General features: G+C 40.4%; 1 protein-coding gene across 1 annotated transcript in view; it reads left to right on the forward strand.

Annotated features, from left to right (window-relative positions):
• Positions 1-17241, forward strand: part of MAP2K6 (mitogen-activated protein kinase kinase 6) — a 137498-nt gene extending 120257 nt beyond the window's left edge. Inside the window, exons 10-12 of the mRNA XM_011986922.1 lie at positions 1516-1655; positions 10980-11025; positions 16582-17241. Coding sequence (XP_011842312.1) covers positions 1516-1655; positions 10980-11025; positions 16582-16659 — 264 coding nt within the window. The 3' untranslated portion in view covers positions 16660-17241. The remainder of the gene's footprint in view (positions 1-1515; positions 1656-10979; positions 11026-16581) is intronic.
• Positions 17242-19493: the final 2252 nt, after the last annotated feature.

The raw sequence follows: 19493 nt of genomic DNA on the forward strand, positions 1-19493 counted from the left end.
GGACTTTGGGTCCAAGAAACAAATGCCCTAAATGCTGGTTTGGGGCGCCCTCTCCTGCTGAGGTGGTAGGAGATTTTGAGTAATAATTGTTTGTAGTGTGGTATAGTAAAAACACTGACACGGGATTGGGGAAACCAATTTTTCTCTTGATTCCACCTCTGACGAGCTGTATGCCTTTTTGAGTAATTGTTACAGTCACACGGACTATCTTCCTATCCTCATCTGTAAAATAAGAGGATCTGACCATATTCCTTATAGTTTAAAATTCAATTATTCAAGCCAAGGCAAGAAACTTAAGCTGTGCAAAGAATGCTAATGTGCGTGAACCCTGATAGGGCCATGTTATCCAGGACATAGGCTATGTTTCCCAGGATATTTTTGTTGGAGAAGTAGAAGTTAAAGACTGATGAGGTCAGTGTATTAGTTCGTTTTCACACTGCTGATAAAAGCATCCCCAAGACTGAGTAATTTAAAAGAAAAAGAGGTTTAATGGACTTACAGTTCCATGTGGCTGGGGAGGCCTCATGATCATGGTGGAAGGTGAAAGGCACATCTTACATGGTGGCAGACAAGAGAGAATGAGAGGGCAAAGCGAAAAGGGAGATGCTTCATAAAACCATCGGATCTCATGAGACTTTTTTGCTACCGTGAGAACCGTAGAACAGTATGGGGGAACCACCCCATGATTCAATTATCTCCCGCTGGGTCCGTCCCACAACATGTAGGAATTATGGGTGCTACAATTCAAGATGAGATTTGGGTGGGGATGCAGCCACACCATATCAGTCAGGTGTATCCTCAATACAGGATAACCAGTAGGATGATTTCCTTAGACACAGCCCTAAAGTTACATGATTTATTCCTAACTTATTCATAACTTTGGTGATTGTAAATTTCATCACTTTGGTGGTCATACATTTTCAGTGGATCACCAAGGTCTGGAATTATCCACTGTGGTCCTGGCTCCTCCCCAGGCACAGCAGCTGAATAAATCCCATGAGTTATTTCTCCTGCCTGCCCAGAAAACACGTGATCCTGTAATGCAAAGTGGCCTTTTCTCAAGTCCAAAAAAAGATGAGTCATTTGGTTCTAGGTTGCTTTCTCCCCCTGTCATTTCACCAAGCGACCTGCAGGTGGCAGTAGATGCTCAGCTCTGGAAAGGTCTCAGGCTGGGAATTACTTTTCAGACCAAACATTTGAAATCCTCTTAGCTTTACATCCTGAAGTTTAATACTGTTGGCTTACAATTTTTATGAAGTGCCACAGTGAGTTTTAGTGAGGGGCCCGGTTTTAGATAGGCTTAAGTGGATGTGTCTAGTAAGTAATATTTAAAAATCCCTAGCACTAGGGATTTGGGGAAAATTACTAGAGAACAAATTATTAGTTTATTTCCCCCCACCCCTTATACTTGAACTTTGCCTTGTGTTTCCCTCTGGCTCTCCACGAATGAAACATGGGTGATCCCCTAACGCAGCCCTGTTGAAACTGTCGTCTGCTGTTTCCTCTCTTCTCCAGATTGAGTTGGCCATCCTTCGATTTCCCTATGATTCCTGGGGAACTCCATTTCAGCAGCTCAAACAGGTGGTAGAGGAGCCATCGCCACAACTCCCAGCAGACAAGTTCTCTGCAGAGTTCGTTGACTTTACCTCACAGTGGTAAGAAAGCCTCACCTCCCAAGTGTCAATGTCAAAGAAGAAGATGAGTTCTCATGAGTTTCTTCCATCGGGTTTGTCTCCATCATGCATACATTCATTCCGAAAGCATTTGTGGAGTGCGCCCTCTCTGCTGGAGAAGCAAAGATGACCGTATCACACTCCCTGCCCTCGCTGAGCCCAAAGTCAAGTAGAGAAGTCTCATAAATGAATAATTATAGTGTAAAGTGGCAACTGCAGTGATAGAGATAGGGGCATGGGTGATTTAAGGAACTCGGAGGGAAGATCTCAGGATAGGCTTTTCTGGAGGAGATAAATCCGGAGCTGAGATCGTGAGAGGTGTTTTCCAAGCAGAAGGGAAATAGGAAAGGAAACGTATTCCAAACAGAAGGAATATCATTCACAATGTCACAAAAGCAAGAAACTCCTTTATGTGAGCTTTAAGCAATTTGATGTCGATTAAAGCATAAAGAGAAAGCTGATGGGACCCATTAGAGGCCTGGGGATAGGGAGTAGAGGCAAAGAATTACTTTGGGTGAGAAGATAGTGGGTAGTTTAAGAGTGTTTCTTAGGTCCTCAGAAGTCTTGTAGAACCTTGGTTGCTACTGAATACTTGCTAACTGTGGAGAAACTTGCCCACCATAAGAGACAATGCTGAAGTTCTGGGAAGGGAATCCAAAGAAAGTTGGGGTGGAAAGAGGGAGGGAGCCATACTCGTGGTAAACTATATTTTCATGAAAACTGCCAGGGCAGTCAAGAAAAGCAACAGAGGGAAAGTATTCTCTAGACAATCAAGTTGTTTCTGTGTGCGTAGAGGTCATGGTGCCTGGCATGACTTGATAGTAATGATCATGGCAAGTGATGCTGGAAGCGGGATGCCAGAAATGAAGCACATCCCTGAGCCAGGTTAGTGTATTTGGCTATCCCACAGAAGTAGATGAGAATTAGGAGGAAGGGGACTGGGAGATGGTGGCAGGCCCAGCTGTGATCCTCGGAGGGGAGCCGTTCTGAGTACTCACTGCTGGGGAAGGGTCTGGAGCTCTGAAGGCTGTTTGAGTTACTGAGAAAGCTGAAGGAACATCTTCCTCATGGCTTCATTCCTCGGCCTCCATGCTTTTTAGAAGTGCTGTGAGGTGGAGCACCCATGCCTGTAATCCCAGTACTTTGGGAGGCCGAGGTGAGTGGATCACCTGAGGTCAGGAGTTCAAGACCAGCCTGGCCAACATGGTGAAAACTCGACTCTACTAAAAATACAAAAAATTAACTGGGCGTGGTGGTGGACAGCTGTAATCTTGGGAGGCTGAGGCAGGAGAATCGCTTGAACCCAGGAGGTGGAGGTTGTAGTGAGCTGAGATCACGCCACTGCACTCCAGCCTGGGCGACAAGAACAAAACTTCATCTCAAAACAAATAAATAAGAAATAAAAACGTAAAGCTGTGAATACAGCATTCATCAGGAAACGTGGAAGAAACATAAAACAAAGCAACTGTCTGTTGCTTGTGAACCTAAGAGCTCTTGGCCTCTTTGTTAGCCCAAGGCCCCTTCTCATCCCTGGTACTTTTCCCTGATGATGTATGAGGCTGGTCTGCAGTTGTTTGTTTTCGTTTTTGACTGGATGACTAGAGACAGGCTGGAGCCTCGAGTGCTAGTACAATAGTTGTTGGATGCCTCTTAAAATATATATCTTCTAGCTACTTCCTGTCTGTTTTCCTTGAGGGAGTGTGCTGGATGTGGTAGTACCTCTGCCAGGATGGGTTCATGATTTTGCCTTCTGGATTCAAAGACTTGTTTTTTGTGGTTGGTTGGTTGGTTGGATATTTATTTATTTATTACCTTATCCTCAAATGTTTAAGGTCACATCAAAAAAAGGGGTGAGGGGCTGGGCGTGGTGACTCATGGCTGTAATTCCAGCACTTTGGGAGGCCAAGGTGGCGGATCACTTGAGGTCAGGAGTTCGAGACCAGCCTGACCAACATGGTGAAAAACCATCTCTGCTAAAAATACAAAAATTAGCCAAGTGTGGTGGCACATGCCTGCAGTCCCAGCTACTCAGGAGGTTGATGCAGGAGAATTGCTTGAACGCAGGAGGCGGAGGTTGCAGTGAGCTGAGATTGTGCCACTGCACTCCAGCCTGGGTGATAAGAGAGAGATGCCATCTCAAAAAAAAAGGGATGAGGCATCTTGGGTAATACAGAACAGTAGTTTTCAAGAGGGTTGGTAATGGGGAATGACCTTATCTAGCTAAGTCTCTTCAAATTATTCTCCCTATTACCTTTCTCCCGCCTGTCCCCTTTTCCCAAGATTCTGGGTACTTTAGGAAATTTTGGTAAGAACGAGGCTGGTGTGAAAAGTTTGAGAAAGCCGAGTCTACCATTGTGAATCACCAGTTTAATCCAATGATTCTCAACTGTGGCTGCTCATTTGTAAAACTCTAGTGAGCTTTCAATATCACTGTCCCCTAGGACTCATCCTCATAGACGCTGATTTAATTGGTCTGGGGAGGGGCCAATATACTAATTTTTTTTAAATGTTCTCAAGTCATTTTTATGTACAGCCGCGGTGATAACCCTGGGTTTCGACATATGATCTATGGACCTGCCGTCAACTACTTTCTGTTTAGAAGGCTTATTTTCTTCAATTTATTTTAAAAAATCATCCAATTGCTTGATTTTTCTTTCACCAGTGTATTTTTTCTCTTACTTAGAATTTTCTCCAAAGAATCAGAACACTGAAACTTTTTACAGATGTTTGAAAAATGAACACCTTGAGAAATAAATGTTTTCTAATTGCAATGTGTGCACACGTATGTGGAAGTTCTAGATACGCATCATTGCTCTTCATATAATGACTGCCTGTGCCTACTCTCTCCTTATAACACCCTTAGTGTTTTCATGGCCGCCTGCTAAGATATCCCCTTCTCTCTCGTTTTCTTTTATTTTAGCCCAGCTACCACAGTTCATTAATTAAAACATTTTGAGCCGTAGACATGTCCCAGCTTTCCTGAAACTGTCAATTCTGTTAATACTGTTTGCTCAGTGTCATTTCATTTCTACTCAAGTAAGTCAGTTTGTCTTATATCTGGGTTTATTAAAAATAATACCCTGTCTCTACAAAAAATACACAAGTTAGCTGGGTGTAGTGGTGTACACGTGGGGTCCCAGCTACTTGGGAGGCTGAGGTGGGAGGATCGCTTGAGCATGGAAGGCTGAGGCTGCAGTGAGCCATAATTGTGCCACTGCACTCCAGCTTGGGTGACAGAGCAAGACCCTGCTAAAATAAGATAAAATTAAAATTAAATGAATAAAATATAATATAAAGTAAAATAAAATATGAAAATATCTAGAAACAAAACCCAAATCACTTTACCCTGAAAGTCATTAAAAGATAAATTTTCCTTCATCAAAGTTTCAGTATTGTAGTTCTGGTAGAATGCTATACTTAAGAATATCAATTGTCTAAAATAGTCATTTTGTTGGTATGGGAATTAAGAAATAGAAGGGAATTGTTAATTCTGAATTTTATGAGCATTCTTGCTTAACCTCAATTTGACTTTTTCAGCATGTAAGCTCTCCTGTTCCAGGTCAATGATTTTTTTGCCTGCCACAAACCACCAATATATTTTCTTTGATATCCCTTAAGGATGAACATTATTTTTCAACTGGGTTGAAAAAGTCATCTTACACTCAAAAAGTAGCACTGATTTTCTTTTAGAGTTTATGACTGTCCTAGAAATTTATGGAAGCAATTTGATTTTTCATACGTATATTAACATATGGGTACATACCTCCATCCATTAGCAATCTAGTGATTTTACTTGTTTGATTACTGAAAGCTTGAGGTTTGATCTGGAGCTTGGTGGAAAGAATGGAAAAGTGATTTTTTTTTTTTTTTTTGAGACGGAGTCTTGCTCAGTCGCCCAGGCTGGAGTGTGGTTGCGCGATCTCGACTCACTGCAAGCACCGCCTCCTAGGTTCATGCCATTCTCCTGCCTCGGCCTCCCGAAGAAAAGTGGTTGTTAACAGAGGAGTACCTCTTCTACCTCTTGTTGAACAGAGGGCTATTCCCTGTGCGCATAACTCCCCTTTATCAGCTATTATTTTTCTCATGAATAAAGCTGTATTATTGAGACATATCTTCATTAAAGAACCTTTTTTTCCTTGTGATCTCCATGTTTTTTATATTTTTATTACATAGGCTATGGCCCTCCCCGACTTCTCAGAAAGTCCCAACTCTGTGTGCTGAGTGGGGAAGGGAGGCTACGGATTTGGAAAGTGAAATATTTAATCTCAAATTTCAAGATAGATACATCTATGTTTTTATCTCCTACATCTGTCTTTGATATGTAGAAAAAGAACACATTACCCACAGCCTAGGTAACCATCAGAGTATTTGTGAACTTATATATGCTACCTCTAAGCATTTGATGTCACAATGCTATCATACACCTGCACCCAAGGAATCAACCTGGCACGATGCCATCTCCATGTTGCTAGGTACCGTAATTCTGTATCCAGGGAATTGACTTGGCAGCCACTCTTGTCTGGCGCATTAGTACTGATCACTGCTTGTTAGTTGACAGTAAATCACATAGTTTGTGGAGTGAAGTAGAAAAGCTCTTACAGGCTCTCATCGCCACACCCAAAGTTAGACCCAGAGTCCAGAATTCCAGTTTTTGCATTTCTTCTGCAGTAACATCTGACAAATGTTTCCTGAAGGAGAAAGAAGAGTTAACCATATGAACGCAAAGGAAAAAAGCAAACCCACAGTGGTTTCTTGCAAACCCTTCTTTTCTGTATTTATTTAGAGATAGGACTACGGAATGAGATTGTCTTCCTCTTTTTCCTACGTATCTCTTTCTTATCATAGGGATTTTAAGGAGTTCTTGGGTTGTGTTGTGTTGACCATGTCAGCCCTGTTTTGGGATTCATCATAGAGAAGTCTAATAGAGAAGTCTTGCTTTCTAGTCCTGCCCAGGGGTTAACAAACGAGTTCGCAAAAGATTGGAATCTTAGCCGGTTTCATCATAAACTCTTCCTATCGGTTCACAGAAGGAAGTCACTGGAAATCAACTGCCGAGTGCCAAAACAGCTGGACTTCCCTTTGGCTTTCTCTCCAGGCCTATTTAGGAAGCTGTGGGCCCAACTGACCAGTCTGATGGCATATCGAAGGGTAGTGGAAGCCCACTCAAGCATCGATATTGTCTGACTCAGAGAAGTTAGTATGAAACACAGTCAAATTCAGTCTCCTATTTGTGCAGGAAGGACAGTAAAAAGAGGCACTAGATGTTTATTTAGCTTTTGACAAGTGTACCCCTTGAAAGGCGCAATGTGTTTTTATTCTGTGGATGCACCAAATAGCCCTTCTTGGAAATGATCGGGAGAATTCAAATAGGCAGAAATCCTCTGGTCAGCACAAACTTCAAGCTAGCAATTCTCAAGACAGCATGAGCTGTTTCTTAGTGTCAGCTATGGTCAGAAGCGTGTGTTGTGGCATTTGGAAAAAGAATTAGGGCAGTTAGCTAATTGCACGCTTGAAAATGACAAGCCCCTTGAAAATTCAGAAGTCTGATTCCAGTTCAAAAAGAAATTGGTATTGCTTTGAACTCCAAAGTTGTTATTGTGTACTGAATTTCAAGTACTTCCTACTAAACATGGAAAATTTACTTTCCCCCCAACCTTATCCTGAGTATTTTGCTATTCTTAGCCCATGTTTTGAAGTGTTCTTGATGTAAAAGATGGAAAGAATGGGTTATATCGGTTACATTAATTTAATAAACAGCCTTGCTTTGCTGTGTAAGTATTTTCCATTCATATTCTGCGGTAGTGTTTGGGGCAGATTGTGAACTTTGTAATCAGGGGCCAGGAGTCCAGGAATAGCCTACTGGCCAGTAGTCTTGGAGGTTTCAGGAATCCTTAACACTTTATGACGGATCAACTAGGGTACTTTCCCATATTTTCTTTATACAGAGTTAACAAAACTGGAAATCTTTTTTTTTTTTCTTTCTTGATACAGAATCTCACCCTGTTGCCCAGGCTGGAGTGCAGTGGCACAATCTCAGCTCACTGCAACCTCTGCCTCTTGGGTTCAAGTGATTCTTGTGCCTCAGCTTCCTTAGTAACTGGGATTATAGTCACCTGCCACCATGCTCAACTAATTTTTGTATTTTTAGTAGAGTCGGGGTTTCACCATGTTGGCCAGGCTGGTCTTGAACTCCTGACCTCAAGTGAGCTCAAGTGATCCACCTGCCTCGCCCTCCCGAAGTGTTGGGATTACAGGCGTGAGCCACCGCACCTGGCCGAGAAATTTTTATAAGCTGTTCCAGAAGTGAAAAGATATCCTGACTCAAAATCAGTATTTTTAAAAATACAGTATTTTTTAAAATACAGCATGTAAAAAAATACAATATTCTTAAAAAATACAGCATTTAAAAAATACAGTATTTTTAAAAATGGAGATATTTAAACTCATCTATCTGTTGGTAAGGTTCTATACCTTACCCCTGTCATGCTTAGCTTCAGAGGGTGAGGCAGAGCTCACGCCACACGTACTAGGTCTCATTTGCTCAAAATGATCCATTTTATCTCTTCTGCTAAATATAAAGTCTGCTAAAGTCCTTTTATCTCTTCTGCTAAATATAAAGTAAAAAATCGGCACATTTTTACATTTGAGAAACAAGCTTTTCTTCCTGACATTGTTGTTGGCTGATGAAAGCTAGTAACGGAATGGGCCTGGGTCCTCAATGAGAATGTTCCAGATGCAATGCAGAGTTTAAGTTCTAAATAGAGACACCAGAATCAACCATTTGAATACTGACTGTGGATTTAATGTTGTGCTTGTGCTTTTTGTTATTTACTTAGTGTGTTACATTGTTCCAACGATAGAGAAGAATTTCTGGTTTTTGATTTGCTTTGAACAATAGTGGGAAATTCAGGGCTTCTAGCCTGTTTGTTATTTTTACTAGGGACTGTGTGCAAGTCAGCAATACTCCTGGGATCGCACTGCTTCTTCTGTGTTTCTTTCTAGGTAAACTAGCTCTTGAACTTAGAAAGAAACACTTTGGCTTCCTGGGGCTGAGGGCAGGAGACGGTCGTGATGAGAATGTGCTTAAAGACAGACGAACCAGCTGGAGATGTTCCTTTTAAGTGAAGGGGAGAGGAAGCAGCAACAAGGAGGGACCACCTGTTACACATAGCACAGCGTTTCTTTCTCTCTGCACTATTGACATTTTGGGCTAGATTGTTCTTTGTTGTGGTGGATTGCCCAGTGCATTGTGGGATGTTTAGCAACATCCCCAGCCTCTACCAATTAGATGCCAGTAACACCCTGCCACCAGGTGTAACAACCAAAAATGGCTCCTGACAGTTTCCATATATCCCCTGGGGAGCAAAATGACCTCCAGCTGAGACCCACCCACGTAGACCCTCAGCATCTAGGTACCTACAAAACCATCAGTGTGAGTTACACGGACTCATTCATTTCACTCAGCACACATTCCCATACCAATCGGACTTTGCCAGCTGTTAATTCCTCTTTCTAATGCGCTCTTATTTTTATCCTCAGTTGAGATGAAACTTTCTCTCATAGGTTGTCTGGTCACTGAGGTCACTAGGTCCTAGGTCTGCCCTCAGTTCCAGGTTGAAACTTCTGTCCTCACATCTACCTGTACCCTGTCTCAGGTTCCCTGGCTTCCACCCACAGCATTGCCTGGAATAAACTGGTAGGCTGATTTTAAGTTGTTTTGGTTCAAAAACTTTCTCTCTCTCTCTTTTTTTTTTTTTAAAATTTTATTTCGTTTTAAACCATAGTTTCTCGAAGTACCTGAACTACTCCATTGTCTCATGGTTCTGTACCTTACCCCTGTCATGCTTAGCTTCAGAGGGTGAGGCAGAGCTCATGCCGCACATACTAGATCTCATTTGCTCAAAACGATCCATTAGCTCAAATCCCAGCAACCTAAGAATCAGTTACATTTTGATTCCTCCAACTCCAGGCAAAATTCCTTTCCATTCCAATGCCAGGCAAAGCTCCTTTTCATTCATGGATGATTTTGTGGCCCACTGGGCACAGGAGTCTGTAGGTTGCCTTGCAAATCATAGTTTTCAAAATCATCTTTTTCTCCATTCTGTAACCTGGGATTCCACCTCCAAGTAAACTGTTTCTTTTTTTTTTTCCTTTCCTTTCTTTTTTCTTTTTTTTTTCATTTGAAGGCCAGAGTTGGATAAAGGATAGGGATGGGCTGAGGATGGGGTGATGGGTTGGTCTCTTCATCTTACAGTTTTATTACTGTTAAATAATAAGTAACAGCGCTTATTGCCTCCGGTATCAAATGTTATTAAATATCTGTGTCAACAGAGAGCAGAATAACCAGAAGTCACCTGACAATAGCACATGACCGGAAAGTATTTCTAAAAGAATAATTGCTGTCACTGAGTGTGCTTTCTCTTTTATCGGCTGTCGTAAACAGGTCTTATTACCTTTGTCATAAACAAGTAGTATTACCTTAGAAATGTTATGGGGGGCTGGGCACAGTGGCTCACACCTGTAATCCCAGCACTTTGGAAGACTGAGGCACGTGGATCACTTGAGCCTAAGAGTTCAAGACCAGCCTGGGCAACATGGTGAAACCCTGCCTCTACAAAAAATACAAAAAATTAGCCAGGCATGGTGGCACATGCCTGTAATCCCAGCTACTCAGGTGGCTGAGGCAGGAAGATCACCTCAGCCTAGGGAGGTGGAGGCTGCAGTGAGCCAAGATTGTATGCTCCTGCACTCCAGCCTGGGCAACAGAGCCAGCACCTGTCTCAAGGAAAAGAAAATAAATATTAGGGGTTTATTGCTTCTATCCCAGGCAGGTTTGGTTAGGACTATATAAAAGCAAATTATATATTTATGGGAAACAGAAGCAAAAAGAACCAGGTACCTGACAGTGAAGAGATAACAAATGGTGATGTAAGAAACACCTGCCAATTTCTTTGTCTGTGGAAACGGCATTAAAAGCTGCATTGAGGAAAGTAGATATTTTTGAAATATAATGGCTTTAGATCAGAAAAATTAGTCTGTATGTCATTGGTAAAGTATCAAAAGGAAAGTGCACACACACACACACACACACAAACACACACAACTGTTTTTCCCATTAAGGTACAACCAGGATGACTTAAAACATAATACATAAGTGTTACAGAAGAGGAAAGTCAAGATAGGAGGCTGTGTTTTCAATACACTTCTAAAGCTGATTATGTTTAGTGTTCTACAGGTTCTGAAATCCTTGTCTAATGAAAATACATATGGCTTCTAGATTTTAATGATTATTTTTTTTTCTTTAAGCTTAAAGAAGAATTCCAAAGAACGGCCTACATACCCAGAGCTAATGGTGAGTATTGTTGGAAATGTAAACATGAGTGTACTAATAGCTATAAAAGGCAAAGTCACTAAGACCTAAATTATCATCACATCACCGTGTTGGAAGAGTTGGTTCATTGAGACATCAGTGACAGGAATTGAACTCCAGGTAAGAGAGTTAAAGAGTTCATCCTACATCCTTCTTAAACATAGGTTGGAACCTGTCACTATTCTTAGCAACTTTTTTCCAGGCTGATAAACCTGTTGTGTTACAGAGCAAATTATGTGTATACGATTTATATTTTTGAATTTAAAAGATATGAGAAGCCACATATTACTAAGATAAAATGAAGGAAAGTATGATTTAAGAGATTTCAATAATGAGAAAAACTTAAATACTATTTGACTGATCAATTTTTGATAAAATATCTGGCCTAAATTAGATGAACAACCTTTTGGTGGTAGCTAGGGAGGAAAAAAAATGTTTGCTTTTTGTTTTCACTTTGGTGGAAAAAAGTAAGACGAAGCATTATTAGCTTGAATTGTACTCCCTCAGCATTCACAGTTTATCACTTGCTGTATCTATAAAAAGCAAGAGTGAAAGTAAGATCTTAGCATTGTTGTATTAAAATAACTTCTCTTAAATTGTTGTAACTATAGGCAGGGCACGGTAGCTGCTCATGCCAGTAATCCCAGCACTCTGGGAGGCCGAGATGGGCAGATTGCTTGAGCCCAGGAGTTGGAGACCAACCTGGGCAACATGACGAAACCCCAACTCAACAAAAAGTACAAAAAATTAGCCAGGCATGGTGGCATTTGCCTGTAGCCCCAGCTACTCAGGAGGCCGAGGTGGCAGGATCACTTGAGCCCGGGAAGTTAAGGCAGCAGTGAGCCGTATTTGTGCCACTGAATTCCAGCCTGGGTGATAGAGTGAGACCTTGTCTCAAAGAAAAACAAACAAACAAACAAAACTTGGTAACTACAATTCTAAGCTAATTACTAATGATTCTAAGCTAAATACAAATGGCAAGGACCTAAACTTGGCAATGCTTTTCTTTATCTAAGTGTATGTTGAATGAAGGAGAAACACATTTTTTTGGGGGGGAGAAATATATAAAATTCAGACTATTTGCTAATCTGTGTTAACTCTTTCCTAGATTTGTTTCAATTATCAAGGTTTTCATTTTAGTGGGGGAAAGAAGAGTCACATTCATGCACAATTTCAAAAGCAATAAAACACTGACACCCTTGCTGACTGGAACACATCAGTGTTTCTTACTGGAATTCATCAGGCATTGAATGCTTCCTCCTCTGCTATCCCAGCCACAAGCCCCGCTGTCTTCAAGACCAACTCAGTCTTAGAAGCACGGATTCCTAATGTCAAATGCTGTGGTGAGGTGGCTTAGATATGAGGAAGCACAGCTTGGAAATGTCGAGTCAGGAAGACTTATAGAAAACTGATCAGGAAGATGCATGACAGCTACAGCCAGTCACATAGGTTTCCAGTTCTGTTGCCTAAGCTTTGATTGAAGATTGAACCGTTTTGCAACTGGATGAACTGGAGACGAGGCCATCTCCTTGGGCCTCCATTGGGTCCATTAAAAGGCAGCCGCCTGGTACTCAGCACTCGACCACTTTTATTCAACTAAAACTCACAGTTAAAGAAGGAAATATGAGTAATGTTTGAGAAAATCCTGGCATGCTACATGTTTAAGTTGAATATGTTCTTCCTGATTGTTTTTTAATAGCCAGTCAAAGGCTTTTTCAGTTCTGTCTACTCTTTTTACATATGGTTATGCACCTGCTAGGGCATTTTTGAATTAATTTCACATAAAATACAGTAGATATAAAGTTATTCTTGTAGGATACTATGGAGCCTGTAATCCTATTTTATTTATTTGTTTTTATTTTATTTTTTATTTTTAGAGATGGAGTCTCATTATGTTGCCCAGGCTGGTCTCGAATTCCTGGGCTCAAACGATCCTCCTGCCTGGGCCCCCCAAGTAGCTGGGACTACAAGTGTGCACCTGTATTCCTATTCTAAAGTCACCATGTTTTGTAACTAATTTCAGATAAGAAGAACATTTTCTATATGTTTCTGGCTATTTAAAATACAGAACTTTTTTTTTTTCTTCTTCCAAGTGGTTTCTGATCAGAAATTTCACTGAAACATGCTTGAGAAAAAGAATGATTAATATACATGGGCAGCTGAAGTAGAATTCTACATTTGCAATATGTTCTAATCCTGTGATATTTTATGGCCTACATATATATTAATGTTATAAAATCATGTCGGTTCCCATTTTCTTCTCACAGCATTCGTCTTTGTGGTTCTGGAAATGGACTTGCCTTTTACGGCTATAACTATTCCCTGCTTTCCTGTGGAATTGAGGTTTTCAAATGGAAAATCTGAGTCCAAACTCCCTGACTTTAGCATTGAGAAAACACTTGCTGAGAGGCAATTGTTTAGATTTTAGAAGTTGGTGAGGAAGTATGAAGGAAAAAAATAATCCTTTTTCCAGGTGAAGGACATTTTAATTAAGGCCTTAACCTAGACATGTTCCTCTTATAGAAATCCCAAATGTTTCTCTCCCTAACATGGATTGAAGGGTGTGTATTCTTTAAGATCATCTCATGTGCTTGTTTTCTCAAATGTCACTGGGGAGTATGACTCAGTAGAATTTATTCTTCTAAAGTAGGTAGCAGCCAACTTTTTCTGTAAAGGACTAAATAGTAAGTATTTTAGTCTTCGTAGGCCATACAGTTGCTGTTTACAATGGCTGAATTCAGTGTTGCAATGTGGAAGCAGCCATATCCAATGTGTTAAAAAAAAAAAAAATGGGGTGTGTGTGGCTGTGTTCCAATAAAACTTTATTTAAAAAACAGGAAGTGGGCTAAATTTGGCCTCTGGGTCACAGGTAGCTGATCCCTGTCCCAGATGATAATCACGAGAAATGATAAACCAGTTCATTCAAGTGATTGCCCAGTGAAATAATTATGTTCTCCAATTATCTTAGGAAGTTCTAGATTGAATTGTATGTTAAACAAAAATGCCTGAACCCATTCAAAACCATAGTCTTAAGGGATGAGGTGCTGTGCATGGGACAAGGAGACCTGCTGGTGACTGTAGCTTGTCTGTCTATTCCTCACAGTATGTTCATGGATCTCCATGTTTTCTTCAGGCACATCAGTGAGCCTAAATGGTGTAAAGTCCTCCCTTCTTGTCTCCCTGACTCCTCTTTTGGGAAATCCAGCCTGGGACTATAGTCTGAGTATTATTCATGCTCCCTCATTTGCCCATTTCCTGGTTGTTGCCCTTGCTAATCTTAATTCATTGTTTATAGAAGGGACTGGGTTCCCTCTTAACCTTTTGCAGCCTCAAAACCCACACAAGAAGGCAAGTCACACTTTTCATTTGACATCCCTACCCGTTTTCCCCTCCCCCTGGCCTTCTGGCTCTCATAGCATTTTCTCAGCCTGGGAATAAATGGAAAGATGCCTAGGGATTTTCTTTTTTTTAAATTAAAGACTTCAAGTCAGGTTATTTAATTCATTTGCAGACTCAGGCTACATCCACTGAGCTAATAGCCACTAGCAGAACAAAAGGCAAGGTGGGGCTGGCAGGTGTTGGAAGCAGGCACAAAGATAATCTGAGGTTTGGCCTGTCCTGTTTTGATAGTAAAAAACTTTTAAGGACGTTAAAAGATTTCCAAATGTCCAGAGGATGTGGGAAAGCTAATAAGTATGATGGTAGAGCCCTTAGTAAGTGTGCTGTGTATATGGTTACTAATCAGAAGTATGGCTGCTATTTAGTTTTTGAGGGAGCTCGGGAGGAAGGACCTGACACCCAGAGCTTCAGTTGATTTCATGAGTGTAAGGATCCGAGCCAGCACCCAACCTGTGTCCTCAGATGGGCAAAGGGAGAAAATCTCTTTTCCATTTTCTGAGTCATGATACTTAATCGTGACCAGCTATCTTCTTTGGGGTTTTAATTTCTTCGTTCCTTTCCCATTTGCATTGTTTCCTAGAATTTCCATGGGTGCGAACTCAGTTTTCCACAGAGCTGACTCATCCAACCCTCCACTGTCAGGTTTAAAACAAATATAATTAGAAAACCTACAGCTGGGCAACATAAAGGTTGGAAACTAAACTCCCTAAAGTCAGGGGAAACTGAGTCACTTATGTGTCTGGATGTAAAAATGCTTACATTTAGCTACTCAACTGGTCATTGAAAATAGTACTATCAAGCAATCAAGGACGTGAACATGGGAGGTGAGACACGTGGGACTAAGTTCTACCTGTAGGAATTATCCTTTTTGGTTAGGTTTTGTTGGTTCTGTTTCCACTGGGTTTGGTTGGTTCTGTTTCCACTGTAAGAACTGTGGCTCATGACCTGATATATCTTTCTAAGTAGAGGTGGCGGTTCCGCTGTGAGAGCCGGCCACTTATTGTAACGAAATTGAGCAATTTGGGGAGAGTTGTTCTAGGGCAGAGAAAATGGCTTCCTGTTCAGAATTGTTTTGAAATGCATGACCTCTTGAATCACACACCATGCCTGTTCCCTTAGCAAAGCACAAGACTTGTTATGTTTTTATAATTTACTTGATCTGAGCTGTGTGGAGACTCTTCTTTTCCCTTTTCAATCCTTAATCTCCAAGTTCAATTTTCTCTGCATATAACTACAGTTTGGCAGTCTACATTATTTTTCAGATGGATCAACTCTTCATCAGGAGAGACATAAGTGTAACTCGTGGCTTGGCAAATGGCTTTAACTGTTTCAGTCTAAACCAATTCTCCAATGTCAAAGGCAAGGGCTACCTTCCTTGCACATTTACTGTTCAACAAAATTGACTTCTCATTCATTCATCTTTTTCCTGAGAAATAAAAGTGCATGTGCCTGTGATCCCAGCACTTTGGGAGGCCGAGGCAGGTAGATCACAAGATCAGGAGATCAAGACCATCCTGGCTAACACAGTGAAACCCTGTCTCTACTAAAAGTACAAAAAATTAGCCGGGCATGGTGGCAAGCACCTGTGGTCCCAGCTACTCGGGAGGCTGAGGCAGGAGAATCACTTGAACCCGGGAGATGGAGTTTGCAGTGAGCCAAGATTGCACCACTGCACTCCAGCCTGGGCAACACAGAGAGACCTCATCTAAGAAAAAAAAAAAAAGTGCATACACCTATGAATTGTCTTATTATCTTACTACTATATTAGCCTAAAATGACCTTGTGGGGCCCAGGGCTATTTGTAAATCAGAGTTTGGGTTGTTTTTTGGTCAATCTTTGTATGTTGCCGTAGATGAAACTTATGTAGCATAATTACTTTTTTTTTTTTTTTTTTTTAGTTTAAAGAATATAGTGAAAACCTAGAGATATCAGGATGGAAAGAGTGACAACTAAGAGATATCTTTAAAATGTTTGCATCACTAGGTGTGTGCTTGATTTTGGAAAGGGTAGGAAGAGCCCAGCCTAGCTCAAATAGGGTTACTTAATCCCTGTACCAAGCGGATCTATTCATTTGCTAATCTCATATATTGTTTGTCAGTGAGAAATATTAATGCCATGTTTTTTCTTTTTCTTTTCCAGCAACATCCATTTTTCACCCTACATGAATCCAAAGGAACAGATGTGGCATCTTTTGTAAAACTGATTCTTGGAGACTAAAAAGCAATGGACTTAATCGGTTGACCCTACTGTGGATTGGTGGGTTTTGGGGTGAAGCAAGTTCACTACAGCGTCAATAGAGAGTCATCTTTGAGATAATTGAACCCTTCCTCTGAGAGGGTTTTCTCTCCCAATTTTCTTTTTATTCCCCCTCTTGAGGGGGCCTTGGGATCTATAGTATAGAATGAACTGTCTAGATGGATGAATTATGATAAAGGCTTAGGACTTAAAAAGGTGATTAAATATTTAATGATGTGTCATATGAGTCCTCAAGCTTCTCAGATTTCTCTTTTTCTTTACAAAATGAATGCATTAGCCCTGACAAAAAGGTGCTACAGTAGTGATGAAATTATAAGTAGATTTGTAGTTCGTCCCATTTATTATTTTAATATTTATGTTTAAGTGCTTGCTTGAAAAGATTCCATTTTATACAAGAAGGGAGATTCAAAAAAAAAAAAAAAAGACAAGGTTGGGTTGGCAATATTTATAGGGCTTTTATTTTTTAAGTTCAATTGTGTCTGTGATCCAGAAGAAATTATTTAATATGCATCTTTGAGAATATTATAAAAATATCAAAAAGGAGCTCTTCTTGTGACATGTCTATTCCAGCTGTTGTGACTGCTGCCATTTTTGCAAACATCTGCCCAATCCTGGGTGATCACCACATCTTTTAGGGAAAGTGGCAAGATGCTCTGGTCATTACTCTTTTCCCCAACTTTGGAAAACATAAAAATCACTCATATCACAGCTCAAAGAGTAAAACATTTGGTTCTCCTGACACTTGTGGTATAGTATTAGTGGAAAGTGATTCATAATATGATTTTATATCCACCTACCTATTCATCTACCTGTGTGTGTGTTTCTCTGTATATTTGGCAATTCGCAAGTCCTGCCAAATGGTTTCCATGAGCATCTCTGTTTGGTAAGGAGGACATTTGTCAGTTTTGAGGGGGAGATGTGTTAAACTACAGAAAAAAAATGGTGCCTTCTTCTGCGTTTGTCTCTCCTGCCATGTGTAAGTTCTAAGGATTGCCTTTGTAGTTAATGCACTCTTTGGCTTTGTTTTCTTGTTCAGTGAAGCAGCCTTACTATTCATAGAAGGGTTAGAATAGGAGAAAATTAAAGGTGGTGAGTAATTATTTGATAAGATGAGGAAATAATGGGAAAGGTTGAATTACTTCCTAGGCATGGACTACCAGACAACCACAAGTTGAGTTGAGGCCACATTTTTCTTTAGCAGCATGCAATAGCTGACTCCTCTGTAGGAGATGAGCTTCATCAGGAGCTCCTAGCAGGTTGACTAAGCAACAGAAGTTCTTTCTCATGGCTAAATATACCCACAGGTTCTCTGATTTGTAGCTCTAGGTTTCTTGATGATCAAGGAGTGAAGTAATTGACAGGGAAAATATAGACCTATGATGAATAACCAGGAACCATTGTTTTTGGACAAGGAAGGACAGAAGATTTTTATTTTAAAAAGAAAAAAGAAAACCATACTTTTTCTTTCTTGGCCTCAAGTTCAATATGGAGAGGATTGCTTCCCTGAATCCTCTCTTCCTTCCCCTTTTAGATTTTGAAGTGCAATCATATATTTTTCTCTGTTTGCATTTTTTCCTCCTTATTCTTGACAAGGAAGAGTTGCTCCTGCCCAGAATGAGTGTGACACTTCCGAACACTTCTTCATATTCAGTTCCAAGATATATCTGTTTGATTAAACATGAGCTTCCTCTGCTCTGAAGCTACCTCTGTCCTCATTTTATTCTAGCCAGAAAAGGAGTATCACCCTAGTGATGATGGCCATTCACTTTCCCATCTATCTTCCTAAATCTGGAAGTTCTTCTCTTTGAGACCAAGAGAAAAATTGCAATTGTGTTCCTTATTTTATTCACTCATCTATGAAAACAGGAAGCAATAGGAAAAAAAAAAAAAATCTGGTTACTCCATTTTAGCTTTTGGTGAATGATGTAAAGCAAATTGTCTCTCTGGTCCAGGTCCGATTACTCTTACCTGTTTTTCCACTTTGAGACATTCTAAACAAAATGTGTAACTTCTCATATGTATGCCTCTCCCATCTGTGAACCTAGGCCAAACTTGCAAAAAGAATCATATTAATAGTAGGGTAGAGAACAAGTTAGTCTATGGTTCTCAACCCTGGTGCACATTGGAACCATCTGGGAGCTGTGAACACTGTCGCTGCCAATGTTCCAGCCACCAGAGATTTGGATTTAACTGGTGGGGCCTAGGAATTGGTGTTTTTTTGTTTTTTGTTTTGTTTTGTTTTTTTACACACCTTCATGTGAAGCAGGGTTCAGAACACTGACCTAGTACCTTCTAAAGAGAACTGACTTAAATTTACTTTCTTTTGAACATTTGCAGTGAGTAACGTGCAGAGAGTAACAAGAACAGGTCCTATTTCTTTCCCTGTCCTCATCAGTGGAAATCTCTTTGTAACTATGAGGGAAGGCATGTTCTTGGGATACTGATAGGAAATTTAGAACACCTTTTCCCCAGAGAAGCAGTATTTTGCACTGTTATTAAATATCTTATGTGCTAAAGTTAAAAGAATGACTTGTTAGCCTCACGAGACTAAATTTTAGAGCATGGTTTTGTGTTTGGAAAACTGTGTTGTAAGTTCCAATCAACTAGCTTTTGAAAAAGTCAAGATACCTAAACTATATATAAATTGGGAGTATTCTGTACATATAGATTTATATATAAAGACATCTGTATCCACGGATGACTCTCAAAATAGTTAATGCCTCACCAGCATAGACCATCTGAATATCAGCCCTGTCTTCACCTCTCAATGTATTACAAAATCAGTATAGCTCTAC

The sequence above is a fragment of the Mandrillus leucophaeus genome, unplaced genomic scaffold, assembly GCF_000951045.1.
Source record: "Mandrillus leucophaeus isolate KB7577 unplaced genomic scaffold, Mleu.le_1.0 Scaffold1, whole genome shotgun sequence".
Taxonomy (NCBI): Eukaryota; Metazoa; Chordata; class Mammalia; order Primates; family Cercopithecidae; genus Mandrillus; species Mandrillus leucophaeus.